Source organism: Sylvia atricapilla, chromosome 1 (genome assembly GCF_009819655.1).
Source record: "Sylvia atricapilla isolate bSylAtr1 chromosome 1, bSylAtr1.pri, whole genome shotgun sequence".
Taxonomy (NCBI): domain Eukaryota; kingdom Metazoa; phylum Chordata; class Aves; order Passeriformes; family Sylviidae; genus Sylvia; species Sylvia atricapilla.
Genome location: NC_089140.1, coordinates 32,021,829 through 32,041,705, shown reverse-complemented (window position 1 = coordinate 32,041,705; position 19,877 = coordinate 32,021,829). Strand labels below are relative to the sequence as shown.

The 19,877-nt window shown below is 40.2% G+C and overlaps 1 protein-coding gene and 1 long non-coding RNA gene across 4 annotated transcripts in view; one reads left to right on the top strand and one right to left on the bottom strand.

The window, feature by feature from the left end:
• The window catches only part of HYCC1 (hyccin PI4KA lipid kinase complex subunit 1), a 43,384-nt gene extending 36,799 nt beyond the window's left edge, over positions 1-6,585 (top strand). The window contains exons 11-12 of one of the 3 annotated variants that reach the window (XM_066318649.1): positions 1,043-1,257; positions 2,201-2,310. In XM_066318649.1, coding sequence (XP_066174746.1) covers positions 1,043-1,257; positions 2,201-2,215 — 230 coding nt within the window. In that variant the 3' untranslated portion in view covers positions 2,216-2,310. Of the gene's footprint in view, positions 1-1,042; positions 1,338-2,200 lie in introns of all 3 variants that reach the window. The other 2 variants (XM_066318640.1, XM_066318630.1) reach the window with 2 other exon arrangements.
• Positions 6,586-17,948: 11,363 nt separating this feature from the next.
• Positions 17,949-19,877, bottom strand: LOC136364977 (uncharacterized). Its single transcript, XR_010744246.1, has 2 exons — positions 19,627-19,877; positions 17,949-18,303 (listed from the first exon to the last, which is right to left on the bottom strand). It is a non-coding gene; the product is annotated as an uncharacterized lncRNA (long non-coding RNA).

Below are 19,877 nucleotides of genomic sequence, written 5' to 3'. Positions count from 1 at the left end.
ATAGCTCTTACACCAGGGGACCCTGATGTCCATCCCTACCAGAATAACCTGGCTCAGCTCTGCTCAGTGCAGACTGCACAAATGGTAGTAAAAAGCCCAGTGTTGGAGGCACCTGACCTAGAAGTTGCACTGTGCCTGCACAAGGGTCTTCAGTGACCTGGAGACAGGAGGAAGAGGGGATCCCCTTGAATTAAAGAGCATTAGAGCTGCCAGTGTGAAAAATCATCTTGTAAATTGCTCTGGTTTTTGACTTCGTACTGTCTGTTCAATGTGCTGCCAGCTTCTGTCATGTGCAGTAGCAGACTGGCACAGTATAGTCTGGGGGATCCTTACTTCATCCTCTGGTCTGAAAGAGCTGCAGTACAAATAAGCTTTTAACATGAGCTTTATTCTGAGCTGTGCTTTTAGTGCATTTTTAGTCTTGTCAAGTTTCTGTGCCACAGCGCTCTTCTCCACTGATTTTTCTGGGGTATGCAGAAATAGCTTTCTGATGGAAGACAGTTTTTTGAAAGGAAGGAAGAAAATGGAAATCAAAGTGTGCTTGAGTTGGCTTCATTGTTTCACTGTTAGTTTTCAAGCTGACCGAGGTGCAGCATCATAACATTGTATGTGTAAAATTTCTAGTCTTGAATGATATTGTATGAAATAGTAAAATGTCATTGTAAAAGTAAGTTTCACTCTAGCATGGTGATACAGAGAATATAGTAATAAAAGGGAATGATGAACTGTTCTTCAGTTTCTGATATTCTGTTTCATGATCCTCAGAAATTTCAGTTTTGAAAGATCAAGCATGGGTCTTTCCAGTATGTGGTGTAGGCCAGTAACTGGAAGATTGAAGACTGCCATTTTAGAAATAAAGCAAAATTCCATACTTGCTAATGTTGCTAATTAACAAGAGGTTAATATGTGTACATCTGCTTTAATTTATAATGCTTATGTCATCTGTATCTGTTGGCTTTTGTTTCATGTTTTGTTTCAGACATCTTTTGTTGTTTCTTGTTTTTTGTTTTTTGTTTTTTTTCTTATCCATCTTTAATTCTAGAACAACCAGAGAATGGTAATGATGCTACTGAATTGGGCAACTTTATCATACCTGAGATTAGTGTCACAAGTGTGGCTGGAGAGAGGACCGGGAATGGGGAAAAGAGCAGAGCTCTAGCAGACAATGATGTTCAGCATTTACAGGGAGTACAGGAAACAGCTACAGATCCTAGAACTGACAGCAAAGGCATGCCAGAAATCAGGAGGCAAAAATCTGTAAGAAAAATGATGGAGGATGGAATAAACTCATCTGGCAGAGTGCAGTTTTAGCAGAGCACTTGTAGCTGCACTCTAAGGTACCGCTGTTGATTGAAAGGGTCACTGCTGCATGTTTCAAGAATTAAAGTATGCAGTTAATATATTTGCATGTGTAATAACACAGTTGCATGTATTGCACACAGCTTTGTCTGTGCCACAGATGATGACATACATACAAGTAGCTGTATTTGAACTGGAGAAAATATACTGAGACTCAACATACCTTTGAATTTATTAAGCGTATTTGTGAGTTTACAAAATCCAGTGATCAATGGTATGAAAAATCCATCAAAGTGGATGTTAAAAGTATCTTGCTATGTAACTCAGATTTCCCAGATTTTATTTTTAACTGTGTACTGGAGATCTCAGGTTGTGCTTGAGTTTCCAACTCTTACCACCAGACCTGTGATGCAGAAAGTGACCTTTCAGTCCTAAAAGCATTCTTGGGTTGCTAAACATGCAGGTGCCATACTGGGTGTCCTGGGGCATTGATCACAAACCTCTGTGATTAACAAGCTTTGCCAAATCCTCTAGTGGATCACTTGCTCAAAATAAGATTTACACTTTTTTTTTTGGTCTGTATGGTATTTTCTAGCGTCTATCTTCTAATTTTCTGCATGAATTAACAAGACTGCATTTCTTTTTTTTTTTCCTTCTCTTCAAAATCACAACAAAATGAGATTGGGGGCATGCTTTTTGATGTAGTAATGCGGCATTACTTGCTGTAGCTCTATATCCTAATGAACCTTAATTCCAAAATGTCATGGGATAGGTAAGCATTGTCTTCTGTTCTACTGCTTTATGGCTTCATGCTTATAAATATCAAAATTGAACAATATGTAAAATCAATGAATGTGAGACAGTCAATTGCTAATTTTTTATTTCTGTTTCTTCCATGCAGATAATTCTGATTTAGCAATTGAAGAAGAACTGATAGAAGTGTCTGAAACCGATGAAGGGTTTTACTCTAGGGCTACTTCTGGTACAAGTCAGTCTGCCCTGTCTAACAGCAGCACCCCAAGCAGCAAGAACCTCTTAGGGAAGAGCCAACGAAGGTCTGGAGGAAGCAAACCTGGAGGAAAAGAAAAAGAAGGGGAAACGTGCAGAGAGCATTTATCACGGAAACAAACTCAGAGAGCCATGAGTGAGAATCTAGAGCTTGTCTCTCTGAAGAGACTGACACTGACAACCAGCCAGTCCCTGCCTAAGCCTGGCAGCCATAGCCTGGCCAGAACGACCACTACTGTGTTTAGTAAATCCTTTGAACAGGTCAGTGGTGTCCCAGTTCCAAATAATCGTGTCTCTGGTACGGAGGCAAACAGGTTTTCAGCTTGCAGTCTTCAGGAGGAAAAATTGATATATGGAACAGAAAGAACAGATCTGCCTATTTTGAGCAAACAACCTAATCAGCAGCGACCTCCTAGTATTAGCATAACTTTGTCAACAGATTGATATTAAATTGGCCAGTATAAAAAATAAATTACTGAGACTTTACCCTGATATTGGTACATTAAGCTCTTAATATGCCATACATTACTTCCTGAAGTCTCAAACCCGTAAATTCTTACTTGGCTCGTGTTTGACAGTAATAATGAATAGACAGCAGTTACAATTATTTTGAGTCAACTTCTGATAGCTTCACAGCTTCATGGAAAGTTTATACCTTCACCAGCTGAACAAGTGTTAATTGGTTATCACTGACCAAGGCGTGTGGCTTCATACAGATGTACAATGTGGGAACAAATAAAGTGTCTCTCCCAGATTCTACTTTTTGTATTCAAAAAGGCATAGGCAAAACTGCAAGTACTTAGAGGTTTTTTAGGAGGAGTCTTGCAGTATTGTCATGCAATTTTGGAAGAGCATTGTAAGAACAAACATTGTCTTGCGTGTAAGCTGTGTTTACATGAAAGGTTAAACTAGAAGCATCACTTCAGTGTTTGATGTTTTGGTGGCTTTTGTATTGGTAGTTAGTAAATGTTCATACTTCTTTAGGCCTGTATAAGTCCAATTTTAGATGTATTTTGGTTTACCTATATGTCTTCAAAACTGGGCCTAAATTAATACAGCAGCAGTGCTTGTGTCTGGGAGTTATTATCAATTGCTGTAATAGTCACTCTTTAGGCTTAAAAATTATGTGACATACTCTTTTTTTAGGATTCTTAACTATCAGTTCCAAAACTACTCACTGAGAAGTCGGTCATCAGTATTTTTATTGCCTGTGGGGAAGAGATGTGCTTGTATACCAGTGTTATGTGGAAATACAAGCCCTTTGCACTCACTCAAGCAAATCAGGACTGTGAATGTGCTTAACATGAATTTCATGCTTGAGACTAAGAGAATGCTACCAAAGGATGTGTACTTTCAGTAACTTGCAAGCACAAGGGGAAACTATAATGTAAATATAATTAGCACTGTAATTCCTAGGGGGTTTTATATCTATTATTTTTCTAGTTTAAAATTCTACACCAGCAACCTGTTAAAGGTTTTACCTAGCCTTTAACCTTCAGTGAGTTTGACAACAACTTTTATAATGTTAAGATTTTAATTAAAAGTGGACATTAAAACTTCTTATGCAGAAATCTGAAAAAGCAGTTGCTGACAAAACCACTCCAGTAGCAGTTACTAGCTGATGAACAGACAACATATTGTTATGAGTGGAGGAGTAGGATGAAGACCTAAGGCATAGTTGCTCCCAACTGTCCAGATTTCTGCAGCTGTTAGTCCATTATTGTCAAGAACATTGTAAAAAAGCAAACACTAAAATTCTAGTAGACTTTCCCATTTGCTTGGAGATGAGTTTAGATACTTTTGACTTAAACTGAAGCACAAGTAACTTTTTAAACAGCTGATGTTATTCAGGTTCATAGCAATTAATAAGCTGATTAATTAATGAAAAGAGTAAGTAAGTTGTAGAACTGTATGAATAAGACCACAGACTGTTTTTGTGTACATTCCTGAGAATTCACCAAAATATGCAGTATGATCCCATCAGTCTGTAGGTGTTTATATTTACCCAAGAGCCTGAGTTTAAGGGAAAATGCCACAATTTCTCATTCTTCACTTTGTTGTGTGACACTGTTCTATTCTAGTAATGCAGTACTTGACCTTTTTACAGTGAAGTATTTTCCTAATTTTACATGTAAACTTAAATTCCTAATGGATAAACTACAAATTTGCCCTGTTTAGTTTTTAATACTTTGGCCAGTGAGAAAAACTGGTTCTTTGAGGTTGTTTTTGTAAATACTTTCTACGGCAGAAAATTTAGCCTCTTTTTTATAGGTTTTTCTGCAGTGCACATTAGGCAGGACATTTGTTTCACATTGGCTAATGCATCTGGCTGCTGGACATGCATAACCACCACAACAGCAGGGTGTTAGGCAGCTGATGGTAGGCACTGGCTGTCTGTACACACACTGAATGTACAGCTCTTCCTTCCCTTGAAATTTGATCTAAATGTTGCAAAGAAATAACCAGCAGAACTTGCAGCAGTTTCCTAATCTGCTTTTGCAGTGTAGGATCTAAAGAGCACATTAGAAAAAAATTGCAATAATCTAAATTGACATAAAACTAGAATAAATGAATAAAATTGCAGCAGACAAATATTTGTTGATAAGGTATTAGTTACAGTTTTGCAATTAGTTGCAATTTTTGAGAATTCTGCTGGTTTTGCTTTGTTTCATTTAATTCATAATTGTTTGTTACCTCCGTGGTAGACACACTTTCAAGCTGGGTGTTGGTATAAAAGATATTTATTATGCTGGGAAGATTAGGTCTAAATAGTTAGGATTTCAAATTAGGATCTAAAATGCCATAAAGTGTAGATATGTAACACTGTTTCCAGTACTCTTGGCTACAAGCCAAATGGTGTTGAAATGAAGTTATTTTATCCAGCTGGTCTGGTTTGAACCCAAGACATAATAGGCTCATATTGGTACAACTGAAATAACATAAGTCTTGATACTTTTTTGAGAAAATGATAAAAGGAAAGGCTCTTGGTACTAAAGACTGTTCTGTCCATACATATGTGGCTTCATATAAACAAATTTGTATTGGTCTCTGGAGTAACTTGCCCAAGTGATGAGTGTGTTTTTGTGAGCTGACATTACACCTTCATGCTGATCGAGTCTAAAGAATTTCTTTCCTGAGTACCAAAACTTTGAGTTGTGCTTCTTTCTTTTCTTAAAAATTGAAAAGTTTTTTTTTCTTTTTTTTTACACAAAAGAAAAAAGCACATCAGCAGAGAGTGAGGGCAGAATTATTTGTCCAAATATCCATGATGCAGGATTAGAAGAGGGGTAGGAAGAGCAGTGGGGGAAGTAGGGCAGGAAGCAGGTATTTCTAAAATTGTCAAACTCTGGGGGTTTGAGCATTATCCAATCACTTCAGACTGTCAAATGTAAAGTCTTTGTTAAAGAAGTAGATGTCTTCTAACAGTGTAAAGGAAACCTATTAAGACACCACATATTACAGTCTGCCTGGGTGTGGGTAGTTCTGATGAATACCTTCCAAACATACACAGCTGCACCATTCTGCAGGGAAAATGTTATGTAGGAGTGAATCATCTCACACTGTAATAAGAGAAGTTGTTTCAATGCTGACGTTTATAACTGACCTTACTGTTCCAAATCAGAGGGCACTGTTTCCAAGGATGGCTTTGAACAGCAACAGTTGCAGAACTTTTTGAGGCTTAGAAGAATTCTTTTTGTTGTGAGAATATGTAACATTTATGCAAAAAGTATATGGCCTCCAACCACTTGCTGGAGAGCTGCAATGACTTTTCTGAATGGATTAAAATGTCTTGAATTGCCTTGATTACCTAAAAAAATTGAAAGGTACATAAATAGAGCTATTTTAGCCACACTTTTCTCTAAGGAGGTTTCCTATGAGAAATTCTAGAAATTTCTAATGTAATTGTCCAATACCTTTTGTTGGTCTTTGAGGCTTACAGTGCTGTATATAGATGTATAATATATTGCCTTTTGTATTTGTATAAGTCTACTTCTAAGACTAGATGTGCACATTTGATATTCCCTGAAGTCTGTGGAATATCTGCATCAGTCTATAGATGTCTGTCTTCACATGAAAACCTGAATTAAAGCAACTGCCACACTTTCATTCTTCAGCTCATTATGTGACACTGTTTTAGAAACACAGTTTTTCACCTTTTTTGCAGTGAAGTGTTCTCTTGATTGTACATGAAAACTTACATTCCTAATGTATAGGCTACAAGATTGTCTTTTTAGTGTTTAATAATTTTGGCAGTAAAATAAATTTGGTTTTTTTGAAGTTGTGTGCTTTTGCAAATACTTTGTACAGCAGAAAATTTTGCCTCTTTACAGACTTTGATGAAATGCACATTACATAGCAACGTATTTGTTCAGTTTTCATTCTAAACATCCAGAAGTCATAATAAGGTTGACTACAGTACCTAAAATATGCTGAATACCTATTTTATACAACCAAGGTCTGCAGATGCAGTGCTGTCAGGAAGAACACCATGGCTTAGAAACACTGATGGGTTAAGGGCCAGTTCAAGCAGATGAGTTGCAAACTGGCAGAAACAAATTGGGATCCTGTCAGTAAAGCAGCTCTACTTGGGCAGCTTGATAGTTTTGGTGATGTGAATATTAACAGTGGTTTGATGCACAGCTATTATCTGCATTGTGTCCAGGGTTGCTGTGGAGGCTGCTCTTGCTGGTAACAATGGAAGCAAAGGTGGCAGCAAATACCTCAGCCTTTTCTGGTCCCCTGCAGCTCCTCTGCCCCACTCAGCTGTGCTGCCTTATTTTTCCCTAGTCTTCCTGTTGCTGATGATCTGTCTGCTAAATCTTTTTTTCCATTGCCCTTTACCTTCCTTGCAATATTCCACTTCATTTGGGTTTTATCTTTCCTAACCCCACCTGTGCATGCTTGGATGGTGCATCTCCCCAGGTCGCCTGCTCTTGCTTTCACCTCTTTGCTGCTTTTTCATGTCTAGTCAGGAGCTCCTGGTTCATGCTTCGATGCCTTCTGCCACCTGTGCTTGCTTTTCTGTGTGTAGCCATAGACCATTCTTAAGCCTGGCAGAGATGGTTCTTGAATATCCTCCAGCTCTCCTGGGCCTTTCTCTGGGCACCTCCAGAGAAATTCCTGTGGAAGGCAAGCTCTGGTCTGTAGGTCCAGGGTCACAATCCTGCATTTAGTTGAAGGGTTTTTTTCCTTTGCCCTTATAAGTGTAGTCTCTGGTGCAATGCTGTAGAGAAATCTGGATGAATGAAAGCTGTAGTAGAGGGCAGCACTGGAAGACCTGGCTGCATAGTTTCCTCTTTTTTCAGATATCAGTCTTTAACAGTGTCTTTTGGGTGGACAAAACTCAATTTCTCTTCATTTCAATGGGCTAGAAAGGAAATCTGATTCCAGTCATCAGAGTGGGTAAAAGTTTTCCTTTGCAAAAGGTACAAATTAGACTTGATGCTGTGATTGTCCTGTAAGTGTGTAGGATTTGCAATTTCAGTTACAGTGAGTGAAAGGCAATGCTTAAAATAGGCTCTTACGTCGTTTCAGGTTCAAATAGCTATTGATTAGTGAAAGACAACATAAATTTTAAGACCTTTTCCCAAAATGTGGTACTCCAAAATACTGCCTGTTTTTGAAGGATGAGAGTATTGCTGAGAGCCTGCTTGACAATTCACGGGGAAAGGAGTGTGTGAAGGTATTACAGGCAATTAGTAATGAGTTACAGAAATTACATTTGTTCCTACAGACTTCACAGCTGGTTGCCTGCACTGAGCTTGTAATGGTTGTTTTTCATGTTTTATGTTAATCTGGCTCTGTATCAAAGATGACTTCAGTATGGAGGTTTTCTCCCAGCCCACAGCTGCCAGGTAATAAATACACCTGCTAATTCAGGGTAGTGGGAAGAATGTCACAGTGAAACTCCAGAAGCCTTTGTGAAACAAGCCTTCACATTGCACGGTGCTCGCTTCGTTAACTTGATTCCTAAAATGAGGTTGTGTTTAATCATCTGTTACTCTACATGTGCAGGGACAATACAGAAATTTAATGGTGCGGAAGGACTTGTGGAAGTCAGTCTGAGTCACACAGCACTTCTGACAAGTTGTTCTCATCAGTAGTGCTGACTAATACTGGCAGTCCTCTACATAGACTTGCTTGGTCTGGAGTATGATGGTAGGTTTTTGTGCTGTGAGAGAGGGCACATTTCAGGGGTGATAAGAAATGTCAGCTTCTGCCTCCACAACACACAACAAAGTAAATGAAGGCGTGTCACGTATGGGCATCAGAAGTTCTTGGTGTGGATTGCATTTCTGCAGTACAAATAGTCAGCCAGAATAATGAATGTTCAATGCTTTCTCTGGAAAGATACTTTTGTGATGCATGGAATCATGGAAACACAAAGTGGTTTGGATTGGAAAGGACCCTCAAGGTTGTCTGGTTTCAGTTCCCTTGCCATGGGCAAGGATGCCACCCACTAGACCAGGTTGCTCAGAGCCCCTTCTAACCTGGCCTTGAACACTTCCAGGGATGGGGCATCCACAACATCTCTGGGCAACCTGTTCAAGTGCCTCACCACTCTCACAGTAAAGAATTTTTTCCTAATATCTGATGTAAACTTACTGTCCGTTTGAATCCATTACTCCGTATCATGTCACTACCTGAACTTGTACATCATCTTTGAGTTCACTGAATATCCCTCATTTAAAAATTACATATAGAACATACATGTTACTTATGCATGTATTTTACATGTGTGGTTTTCCTCTTCAACTGTCAAGGTATGGAGATAGTAGAACTGCCATGGAGACTGCTGGAGCTGGCAAAAGCTTGGACAAGCACTGGTGTCAATGACTTTGGATACTGTCTAAAGTAGATGTAGCTAGGCACTGAAGGAGGTTGTATTGTCACTCGTATGTTTTCTTCATGGTTTTATTTGCCAGCAGTAAATTGATTTGAGTATAAATTGTAAAAGCTCTTGAAGTTATTTGTTAAAGATATTTTCTTTTTTAAAAAATCAAATTACTTCTATTTTTTCCTTTTGCTTTTTTAGTTAGTAAAATGCATTGTGTGTTCATTATTAATAACCTCCAGTTCAGACTTCCTTAATAATTGGGAGGGAATCAGGATAATATTATATATGATAACATTTTGTGAACCAGCTGTCATACCAAATGTCATCTTTCAGCAAACTGTCTTGCCCCTAAAATACTGGTGTTTAAGAAATCTGCTATAAAAATCAGTAGAACTACTTTCCCAAGATAACAGCACTGATATTTCCTAGGAAATCGTTTACTTGTTAGTTCATTGTGATTTATATTCCTCGTTTCAGCCATTAGAAAATACCAATCTAACTGCTCTTTAGCAAACTACTGATTTCATCTCTCCCTGTATTGACTGGAGGAAGATACAGACACTATCAAACCGATTTGGGATATCCTGAGCTAGGAAGATCCTTTCTGACACCCACGGGTGTTTATCCCATGTCTTCCTCCCTTCTCACCCTGAACAACTGGCTTAGCATTGCTGCCTTCCTACTGATTCTGGCTGAATTGAATCCCTACATTCTCTTTCTTGCTGAATTAAGCCAAAAGAAGCTTTAGTACACTATCAGTGGCTTCAGCAGAGCTCTGAATGTCAGCAGCTGTCCCCTTTGCTAAAGGCCTTACAAACAGGCAGATGTCTAGGAAGAATAGGTCTGGTTTAGTGGTACTCTGGCCAGCCTGTAAAGATCAGCTGGGACAGGTGCTGGGATTTAAGATTCAAACTGCATCTGTTCAGATTATATGACTAATCGTGAAGCAGTTGCATTTTAAACCATTTTCAAATGCCTAAAGTAGAAGGTAACTGAAATTGCAAATCCTACACACTTACAGGACAATCACAGCATCAAGTCTAATTTGTACCTTTTGCAAACGAAAACTTTTACCCACTCTGATGAGTGGTAAAGATGAAGGAGGACAGGGAGTACAGATCTATATCATTCTCGTTTCTGTTATTCTTGCTTTGCGATCCCACTTAAAAGTATGTGAATTTGAAACCAGCTTTTGAATTTTAAGATAGAATAGCAGCAAGGCTGTTAAAACTTCCTTACAAGTGGATGATACATGTTCTGCTCTAGCTGAGTCCTCTGACAAATCTTGATTCTTAACTATTTGGGTTGGGAAAGAGCTCCTTGACTCCCTCCATACTGTATCAAATTGTTGCCTTTAAGCTTCCTTGGTTATCCATGAGAACTTGCTTTTTTCTGCTGCCAGCATAGGAAGCCATGGTACAAAAACACTGAACAATTCCTGCTAGTCCCCTGCTTTGGCATCATTGCACAAAAGAAAATGTGCTTGTGGATGAATAAGAAATTACTGAGCAATGGATTTCTCCAAGTTCCACGCTGTATGACCCACCTTTTTCATAAAACCTGGCACATGTGATACGTACTGCAGCATGAAACGTGTGCCCCATTCTCCGTGAGTGACAGGGTGTTACTGTACCTTGGGATATTGTACTGGATCAAAGATGGTGATGTTTGGGAGCACAGAGAGTTTTGATGCGTTCTGGTAATGGTGAGATGAGTAACTTCTTAAATACACCAACAAAATCACTTACTAGGTAAATTTACTTACAAGGTACTCGATGCTGTAAATCAATTTCAAGCAGAAAAGCAGCCCCTTAGAAGAATCTTGATTTGCTCTTGAGATACTGAACAGTTTTAATGTGCCTTGACATTCAGTACCACATTCATAATCCCTGTAATTATTCCTTCCTACTCCAGTAAGAGTAGGCAGTGTACCACACAAGTGCTGAGGGATAGTTGTGTTTCGTGCTTGAAAGGAGGAACGTGTCATACAAAGCACACTCTGTACTGAGCTGTGGGAAAAGAGGTGAATGGGAGGCGAAACCAGAGGCTTTAAGAGCAGTACAAAATGTCACTTCCTCTCTGCCTGTCCCTGGGGGCACTTTTGAATGAATGAAGAAACTGCACAAAATGAGACACACATAAAGCTGAGAGCTTTTGGAAGAAACCTTTCCTCCCCTGGCTCCCGCCTGACCGCAAGGGCAGGCATCTTTCCATCAGGCAGAACGTGTGCTATGGCATTCTGCCCCATCCCTGCCTCTGCTTCTTTCTTGGAGTGGAAGTGAAGTGCTGGAACTACCACAGTAACAATTGCAGGGGATTTAGTCCTGAAACAACCTACCATGGGACTAGAAGAACATTTGTGGGTAGCAGTGGTGGCTGCACTCTTCTACATAAGTTTAAGTGCTGATGATTTTCTTGTCATGCTTTGCTGTCAAGAAATGCGTGACTGGTATCTTTTGGAAAGCACAGAATGAAATGCTTAAAGAAGCTTTAGCCAAAGGATAGAGTCTCTGGCATTTGCCACCTTAAGAAGGAGAGGAAACTTGTATAGAAAGTTGGCATTGAACATTGATCTAAGGAATGTACTTGAGCACCTGTAAGGAACCAAATGAAGAGGAAGCAGAAGAGAATGTCCAGTCTAGTGGGGTCAGAAAGTCTTCGTGGTCAACTATTGCTAGAAGAAAAAGCTGAATTCAACTTCTGTAAAGGAAATTAAAATGTAAGTACAGATTCCTTCACTATAAAGAGAGAACGAGAGAAAACACACAAAGGGGGAGGAGCAGGAAGCAAGGGTAAGAAAGTATTTTCCAGAAGATTGACATTGCCACCCCATGGCCAGTCAGTACGTGGACAGAGTGATGCACATGCACAGGCCAAAGGTGTTGGTGTCCTGTGGTCGGTGTCACTCACCACTGCTCCTCAGAAATGCCAGTTGGAGGTGGAGCAGCCTGGGCAGTGCACAGCCGGAGCTGTGCCTCACTCCCCCCAGGCACCACGGTGACCCTGCAGCTTCCCTTACCACGCTCTGAATAGAGAGAGCTCGTTCTGCCAAGGAGAACAACCCGGTGACTCACAAGGTCAGTGCCTGATCTGCTCTCAGTTATCACAGCAGATAACATTTCCTTGAGGTTTAAGCAAATGTAATACAAGTCTCTATGTGCTTTGACTGTACTAGACAAAGTACTTGTATTAACCTTTTTCTTTTTGACTTTCATTGCCTGAATGGATGACATGAAGCTCAGCAAGGATACAGTCCTGAAGGCACTTTCTGGGTCCTTTTGTCAGGAGTGTGATCTGACTTGACCACTTCTGCTCAAATTTCTCACTATCTGCTCAGTGGAGAGGTTATTAGCTAGCATAAACTCCTCTCTAGTCTTGCCAGTCACTTCTAACCTCTATGCTATTCCGACAGGTAAATCAAAATGTCAAGTCAAATAAAACATCGAGTCCCTATTGGGGAATATGAGTGGGCCACCATCTGGAAAACAGGAGAACGTGAAAAAAGAGGCTCAGGGTGCCTTGGCAGCCTTTTCCTTATGGACTTATATAGAGTCCAAAGAAAAGGAAACGGCATGAGAGAAAATACCAACTCACTGAACAGCAAATATGAGACACCTGGATTATTTTTCACACTGGTAAGCAGATGTACCTCTTTGTACATGTGCATGTGACTGTCATTAACTGAACTCACCCTAATCATATTTCTTGGGAAAATTTTCTGTGGAGTAATTTAAAAGTTGACTGCATTATCTGAAAAACTACATGGAAATCTATGAGAACTTGTTGTAGAAGAGGAATACTGGTTAGTTAATTAATAAAACCTAACTTTTTCTAAGCTACTGTATTGTATAGGTGAAATGAGAGTTTTGCTGTCATAGTTGATCTGTGCTAATTACAGCAATTATAATACTTGCAGAGAAGGAAATTTGCAAAAAGTATATTAAATGTTCAGCACTCAGCTGCTTGTCAGCTGAAAGGAAGGCAAGTTAATTGAATCTAACAGTCAATCCTCTTTCTGTTGTTAATCAGTGGTTAATTATAATGTGCAGCTACATGGCCATATGTCACTTGCTGTGACATAAGAGTAACGTGTCGCTGTTATTGATCACTGCACTGGAGGAGCTGAGAGCTGCTATCCCCCTGTGCTAAACTGCCTTACAGAGAGGTGACTGCTTTCAGGGTTGCATAAAATTAATTTTTATTTGAAGTGTAGGAATTAAAATTAGGCCATATATCCTACCAGAATCTAACATATGTACAGTACATTGTATTCGTCTGATTTTTGAATAGTAAATAGATGTAAAAATCAAAGAATCATTGAGGTTGGAAAGAATCTTTCAAATAATTGAATCCAACCACTAACCTAACACTGCCAAGCCCACCACCAAACCACATTCTCAGGTGCCATATGTAGATCTTCTAAGTACTTCCAGGGATGATGACTCCACACTTCTCTGGGCAGCCTGTTCCAATGCTTGACAGCGCTTTCAGGGAGGAACTCTTTTCTAAATCCAATCCAAAAATCTCCTGATACAACTTGAGGCCATTTGCTCTTGTCCTTTCACTTGTCACCTGAAAGAAGAGACTGGCCCCCACCTTTGCTCTGGAGAGCAATAAGGTCCTCTCTGAGCTTCATTTTCTCCAGGCTAAATACCACCATCTCCCTCAGGTGCTCCTTGTAAGATCTTCTAGACCTCATACCAGCTTCACTGCCCTTCTTTGGACTGAAAATCAAAATAAAATAGATGAAGTGGCAGAAAAATCTAGGAACAGGCATAGAATTACTGAGAAGAGAGCTATTGCCAAGTGCAATTTTTCTATAGAGTTCTTGAAACCAAGCAGAGCTGCCTGAAACTGATTTAATGTCCTGGTTATCTCGAAATTGACTACTTTTAATCTAGAACAGCTTTGTTTGTCCACTAAAAATGCAGAGTTGTCTAAAGGACTGCTTTTCTCAAAAATTTGTTGTCCATTTGATAGTTTACTTGTGCCTGCTCTAAAACACTGCTTAGAAACCAAGCATGATTTTCAAATTAGTGTCCCACAGAAACTAATCCACTATCTCTCCTGCTCTGATGGATTTAGGACTGGCCTGTTGTAGGTGCAGATACCACAAATGACTGTGGGAATGAAGACAAAGCCTTAAACCTCAGAGGCTGAGTGTTGGATGCAGCAAAGCCCAAACCTGTAACCTGCAGGCCCTGGAACTGGAGATGATGGCAGATATTCCTCTAAGTTTGCCTTGAGTAAGCACTTTTCATCTGAGGATCAAGCAGAATCTAACTGTGTATGAAGTAAGAAGAGCAATTCAGCATGGTAGAGAAGGTGGCTTAATGAAGTTGGGCAGGCTAACAGTGAAAGGGAGGCACTTTCCAATACAGATTGATTATGTCTTCCATTCTGCTTCAGGTAGCTCGATGTTAGACATGGGATGCAAAAATGTCATGTTTTCCGATGGCAGGAAAAACATTATTAGTCCAGTTTATTTGACTGTGCATTAGCCAGTTTGTTTAATCATTTTTCTTCCCTAATAACTAAAAAAAAAAAACTAAGAAAAAATAGACAAACAAGTTGAAAAGGGTAGTTGAGTCTTTACAACATTTAGTGAATTGTTTGAAGGTGAGAAAGTATCCAGTACTCTCCCTCACCTATAGGAGAAAGCACGCTACTTAAACCTTTATTTATTCACCTGTGTCAGGAAAACAGGGAATTTGGTATCTGCCTGAATATCTGCACATACTTACATTGAGGACTCCAGAGCATGGATAAAAAATTAAAGGAAGATGAAAGGGTAGTTGTTGCTTTGCCCATTTAGACCAGAGCCTTTAATGTCACTTCCTCCTCATGACAGCTGCAGCCAGAAAGGCTTGCTCCAAAACGAGGCCACAGCATTGATCTGATTTCAATAGATCAGCTACAGTATTGTTTTCTTCTGTTCCCAGCGTTTCATGGGAGGCTCCAGCATCCTTTCAAAGTATTCCCACTTACCTGGAATGAAGGTGGATGTTCTGTATTCTATCAGCAAACATCTTGCCTTCTGAATTCAGTAAGAGTGGCAGTGTTGATGCCCGTGAGAAAAGAATGTCCTCCTTCATCTTAGACTGTGTTTTCATTGCACCTACCTTAAACTTCCTTTTTTACATCCACAGTTTCCTAGAAGAACGTCACTTGCATGCAGATTATTAATTGAAAATCAGTGGCTTTCAAATTTTTTTTTCCAGGCTGACACTGAGATACCTCATGGAACCAGAACTTTCAACATGCAAGCTCTGAGCCTCTGCAGTGACTTGCTCTGTTTGGTCCTAGGTCTTTAATGCTGTGGCCCTGGTTTTGAGCATCTCTGGAGGTCACCTTTCAGTCATACAGGTGGTGTCTGCTCAAAAGGTGTATCAGTCATGTGTGCCCCTATGGCATAAGAACCCTCTCTAACTTGACCAAACCTTGGGTGCACCCTCTCACCTTGGCCCTCTTAGGAACACACAGGCAGAAAAGCGAGTGGGTATAATTCTGGATCTCTCTGCTCCAAAAGGCCAAGATGAATGGCATTTCTGAGAGGCACTTTTACTTCTTAAAGTGCAGAAATCTATCCAAGAGCTGGTATCTACTCAAACACCAGACTGTGTGGGGCAGCATGCCCAGAAATGCTGGCATTTGAGTTGAAAATGTAAGTGTTTATACATCCCACTTCCTGCACTTGTCTGTGTAGTTATGGTATGGAACTGCTTTTTCAGGCAGAAACAAAAATATCATTCCACCTTTTCCCTTTTACTCAGATGGTGTTTTGCAGTGTAAGAAATAAGGAGTCCTTCTGCAGAAGGAACAGCTACCATTTATGATGCTTGTGAAAGAGGAAGATGGAATATCTCCGTCGAAGAGCCAAAAAAAGACATGACAGCACTGATACCATTGGCAGCCTACACAGACATCAAAGTGTTACAGCTTGAGGTAAATGGGATTTGCTTCTCTTTGTTGCATGATGGACTGCATGTTTCCAGATGAGATGGTTTCCTAACAGTGTTTATCAGACTTTTCACCTTTCCTTTGTGTTAACAGAAACTCAGCTGCCCTGAGGTGAGTGAGAACAAACCAGAGTTTCTGACAGTAGTGCAAACCTGCCTCTGGAGGCAGGGAACCTATCCCATTATTTAAAGGTATTCTAGAGTTTTGGTGTCAAGGCATTTATTCCATAATTTCAGTTTCTTCTCACTGGGCTGGTTAGGGCAGACAGTGTTGCTTGTTGAATAGCACTGTGACTTTTCCAATGTTTTGCATTTCACTTGCTAGAACTAATCATGACCTTGCAGACAGAGAAACACTTGCCACCTTTACAGGGCTGGGAGGGAGCATGAGATTTTCTTACACAGAAATGTCAACATTTTAAAATGCTCTCTCCCTAAATGGGACTTTTACAAAGAAAGTATGTCAGAAACACTAGTATGTATCTTTTTCATTGTTTGTCTATGTGTTGTATACAAAATGTATAGAAGGAAATTATCTCAGTGAGGTTGGGTGGGACTTTGAGGAGCCTGGTCTTGTGAAAGGTGTCCCTGCCTATGGCAGAGGGGTTGGAACTAGGAAATCTATAAGGTTTCTTCCAACCTAAACCATTCTATGATCCTATTCCATCTCCTGTCCACTCCTGACAGCTTCCAAAGACTGTGCGTGCAGTTGAATTCTGCCCTCATGGTCAAAAATCTTCCCATGACTGTTTTTGTACTACTGTCACACAAACTTCACAAGACAACTGTCAGAGGTGCCAGTCTTTCAGTCAGCTCCCCTCAGATTTCTCTCTTGCCATTAGTTAACAAAAGCAGTATTTACCATGTGCCTATGATAGAGCACCCTTCCCCTCTGTAGCCAGAATAACACACCAAACTTTTTCCTCAGCATGTGCCCCATCTTTTTGGAGATTTGAAAGCTTCATTTGCAAGTAATGCCTGGGCTGGCCTCTTTGCATTGTGCTTTTATGCAGGCAAGTTCATGAGGCTTCTTTTTTTTAGGGTTTTCCAATGAGCTTCTTTATATTTTAATGAAAATGCTTATGTGATGGCTTCAAAACAGCTGTTACACAGCTGAATGAGAGCTCATTATGTTTTGGCAGTGGCTCATGCACTTCTTTTTTCGAGCTCCTGGTTATTGTCTTGCTGCCTGCTATGGAGCTGCAGCAGAACTGAGACTGAGTGCTTGTGGTGTGGCTGAATTACTGTCAGTACCCAGTGCCAGGCTGCTTTCACTGCTTAATTAAACTTCAGCAGTGTAATTTCGAAGCTCTGTAATTTAGTAATGCCTGAATTAAGACTCTTTATCCTTGAAGATTATCTAGCAAGTGGATTATTCATTGTGCTGGGCTCCAGTGACCTGTCTTGCCTGACAAGTCAGAGATTGATGTTGTCAGCTCTGAGCATGGAAGTCCTGAGCACCCCCAGTGGACCAGCTTTTATTGTCACCACAGGCTAGGCTAGACATCTTCCAGTCAGTCTTGGCAGTCAACTGAGGGTATTCCTCAGGTCACCTACCCTGGTCCAGCTGTGCAAGGGAGCAAATTTGGTTTAAACCTATTTTTGCACATCACTTTTTTCACCCCTCAAATACATACTTTATTGTGTGGCAGTCACAGTTCTTAGCAAACCAGGCTTTCCCACTCCCCAGAACTTATTTTTGGATTTGAGTGCCAAATATATATGAATGCAGAAACTTGGCAAGCCTTCTAGGATCGATTGTAAGAAGAAACACAGAGCGAATTTCTGCTCTTGAGCTCTATAGATCTAGAGGCACTCCAGAGAGAAAAATTATGAGACTGTGCTGGATTTAAGACATTTTACTTGGGTAGAAAATCCAGCTTGTGATGTCAATAATGATAAAACATTTGAATGTTTGGACACAAACTTAGCATCTCAAAGATTTCACACTTACCCTGTTAGCATTGCCAGGCATTGATCTCTAAGTAGCATCAATTCCTTACAGCACCTGCTCTCTTTCCCTTCAATTGCTGTGAGGGAGCAGCTCTTTTATGCAACACTGAACACGTCACCAGTCCTTGCTAAATTAGCAATGTGTAATAATCTCAATACATTTAGAAAGACCAGGTTAAGGTTACAGCAGAGGCCGACTTGCTGGTGAGCTACCAGTAGATTTTCTACTTTCTGCAGAAGTCCAACCTACATTTGAAAGAATAAATATATAATTGTTTCAGAACAAACATGAAATGTGTCTAAGATCAAATACTAAGATCAATACAGCTCCCAAGTAACATCTGAACAGTCCCCTGGGAAAAGGCTTTTGCAGTACTTAACACAAGGACTTTGAGCCTTACTGACATCTGGCTGACAAGGTAAATGGACATACATACTGTAGCTTATTTTAGTGTTACTATGGCGAGGGAGAAGAACAAAGATGTTTATTTCTCCATGAGGTTTTTACTGGGTGGTGCAAAGGGCCATACAGTCTGCTGCCCTAATCTTGTCATTTACAGAAGTTGATACGTGAACCCTATCAAAGCTTGTGAAAGAAAATACATCCAAATCTCCCTTTCTGCATGCTATAGCCCAGCCTTGTAGCTGAGCCCTTCTAGCAGTCTCCTTCTCTGGCAGTACAGATCCAGACTAGTGTGGGGTGTTGGAAGGCTTTATTCATGTGTTCTACCAACTTTGAGTAATACTGTGACTCTGGCTAATTCCATATTGTCCTTGTATCAGGCAAACACATTATTTCCTCATTTTTATTGCTCCAGGACTTAGAGCACACTTTTTGAGCCTTCCTCCCTCACTTTTTTTCCAGTCCTTTGTTTTACATGTGGCTTTCCATGGAGTAATTTGTTTTTTATCATACTCAACTATGATTCGATGATTATTTTACTCCAGTAGTGCATGAGTTTCCTCAAAGAAGCTTAAATTCGTTATGAAATGCTGTATAAAATCCATCTGTGTTGGGCAAACCAGCCTTCTGAAAAAGCTGAAGGAGGAAATTATCATCTATGTACTTGTAGATAAATTGCCACAGAGTTTGATACTATGCCATATCTAGAAAGGAATGCAAGAATTGGAGCATCTCAAGATGCAGGTCATGAGCATCTCTGTTCCTCTGTCTATTGGGGAATTATGACATGGTCCTCAACAAGCATGACTGTTCATTTGTGTAACAGTGGAAAATTGCTGTAACACAGGAATCAGTGTGAGAAAGTTCAGTGTGACATCTTATGAAAGGGGAGAAGGTATTTATTTATAAAACCTTTAAGAAAGTTGATTTTATGCACTCACACTCATTCTGCTGCAGAGTTAATTCTCTGAAACTCTGACACTTGTATATTCTTGATCACCAACTCATAGAGCCTGGCCAGGGTCCCTGGAGCTTGACACAAAAGATGGGAATGCTGCTGCCACACCCTACAAGCCCTTGACTACAAGCCCTTGACTATGGACAACAAAGTGTTTTCTGGACAGATCTGTCATTTCCCTTAGGAGACATCAGTTGGTATCTTTTACCTCAGAATCCTGTTTATTTTGTTCTCCACAAATGATAGGCCAGGATGCTGCCCATTGCCTGTTTTTCCCTGTTTTCAACATGTGTTTTCCAGACAGGACAACAGGAAAGGCAGGGCGTAACTGACGCTGCAGCCTTGGTACCATCCTCCTGGGATCAGGATCCTGGGTCTTTTGCTGACAGGTCATCTGGGTCATGGCTGTTTTCAAAGTGCAGGTCTTTTGCCTTGACATAAACAGAGAAATTCCTTAAC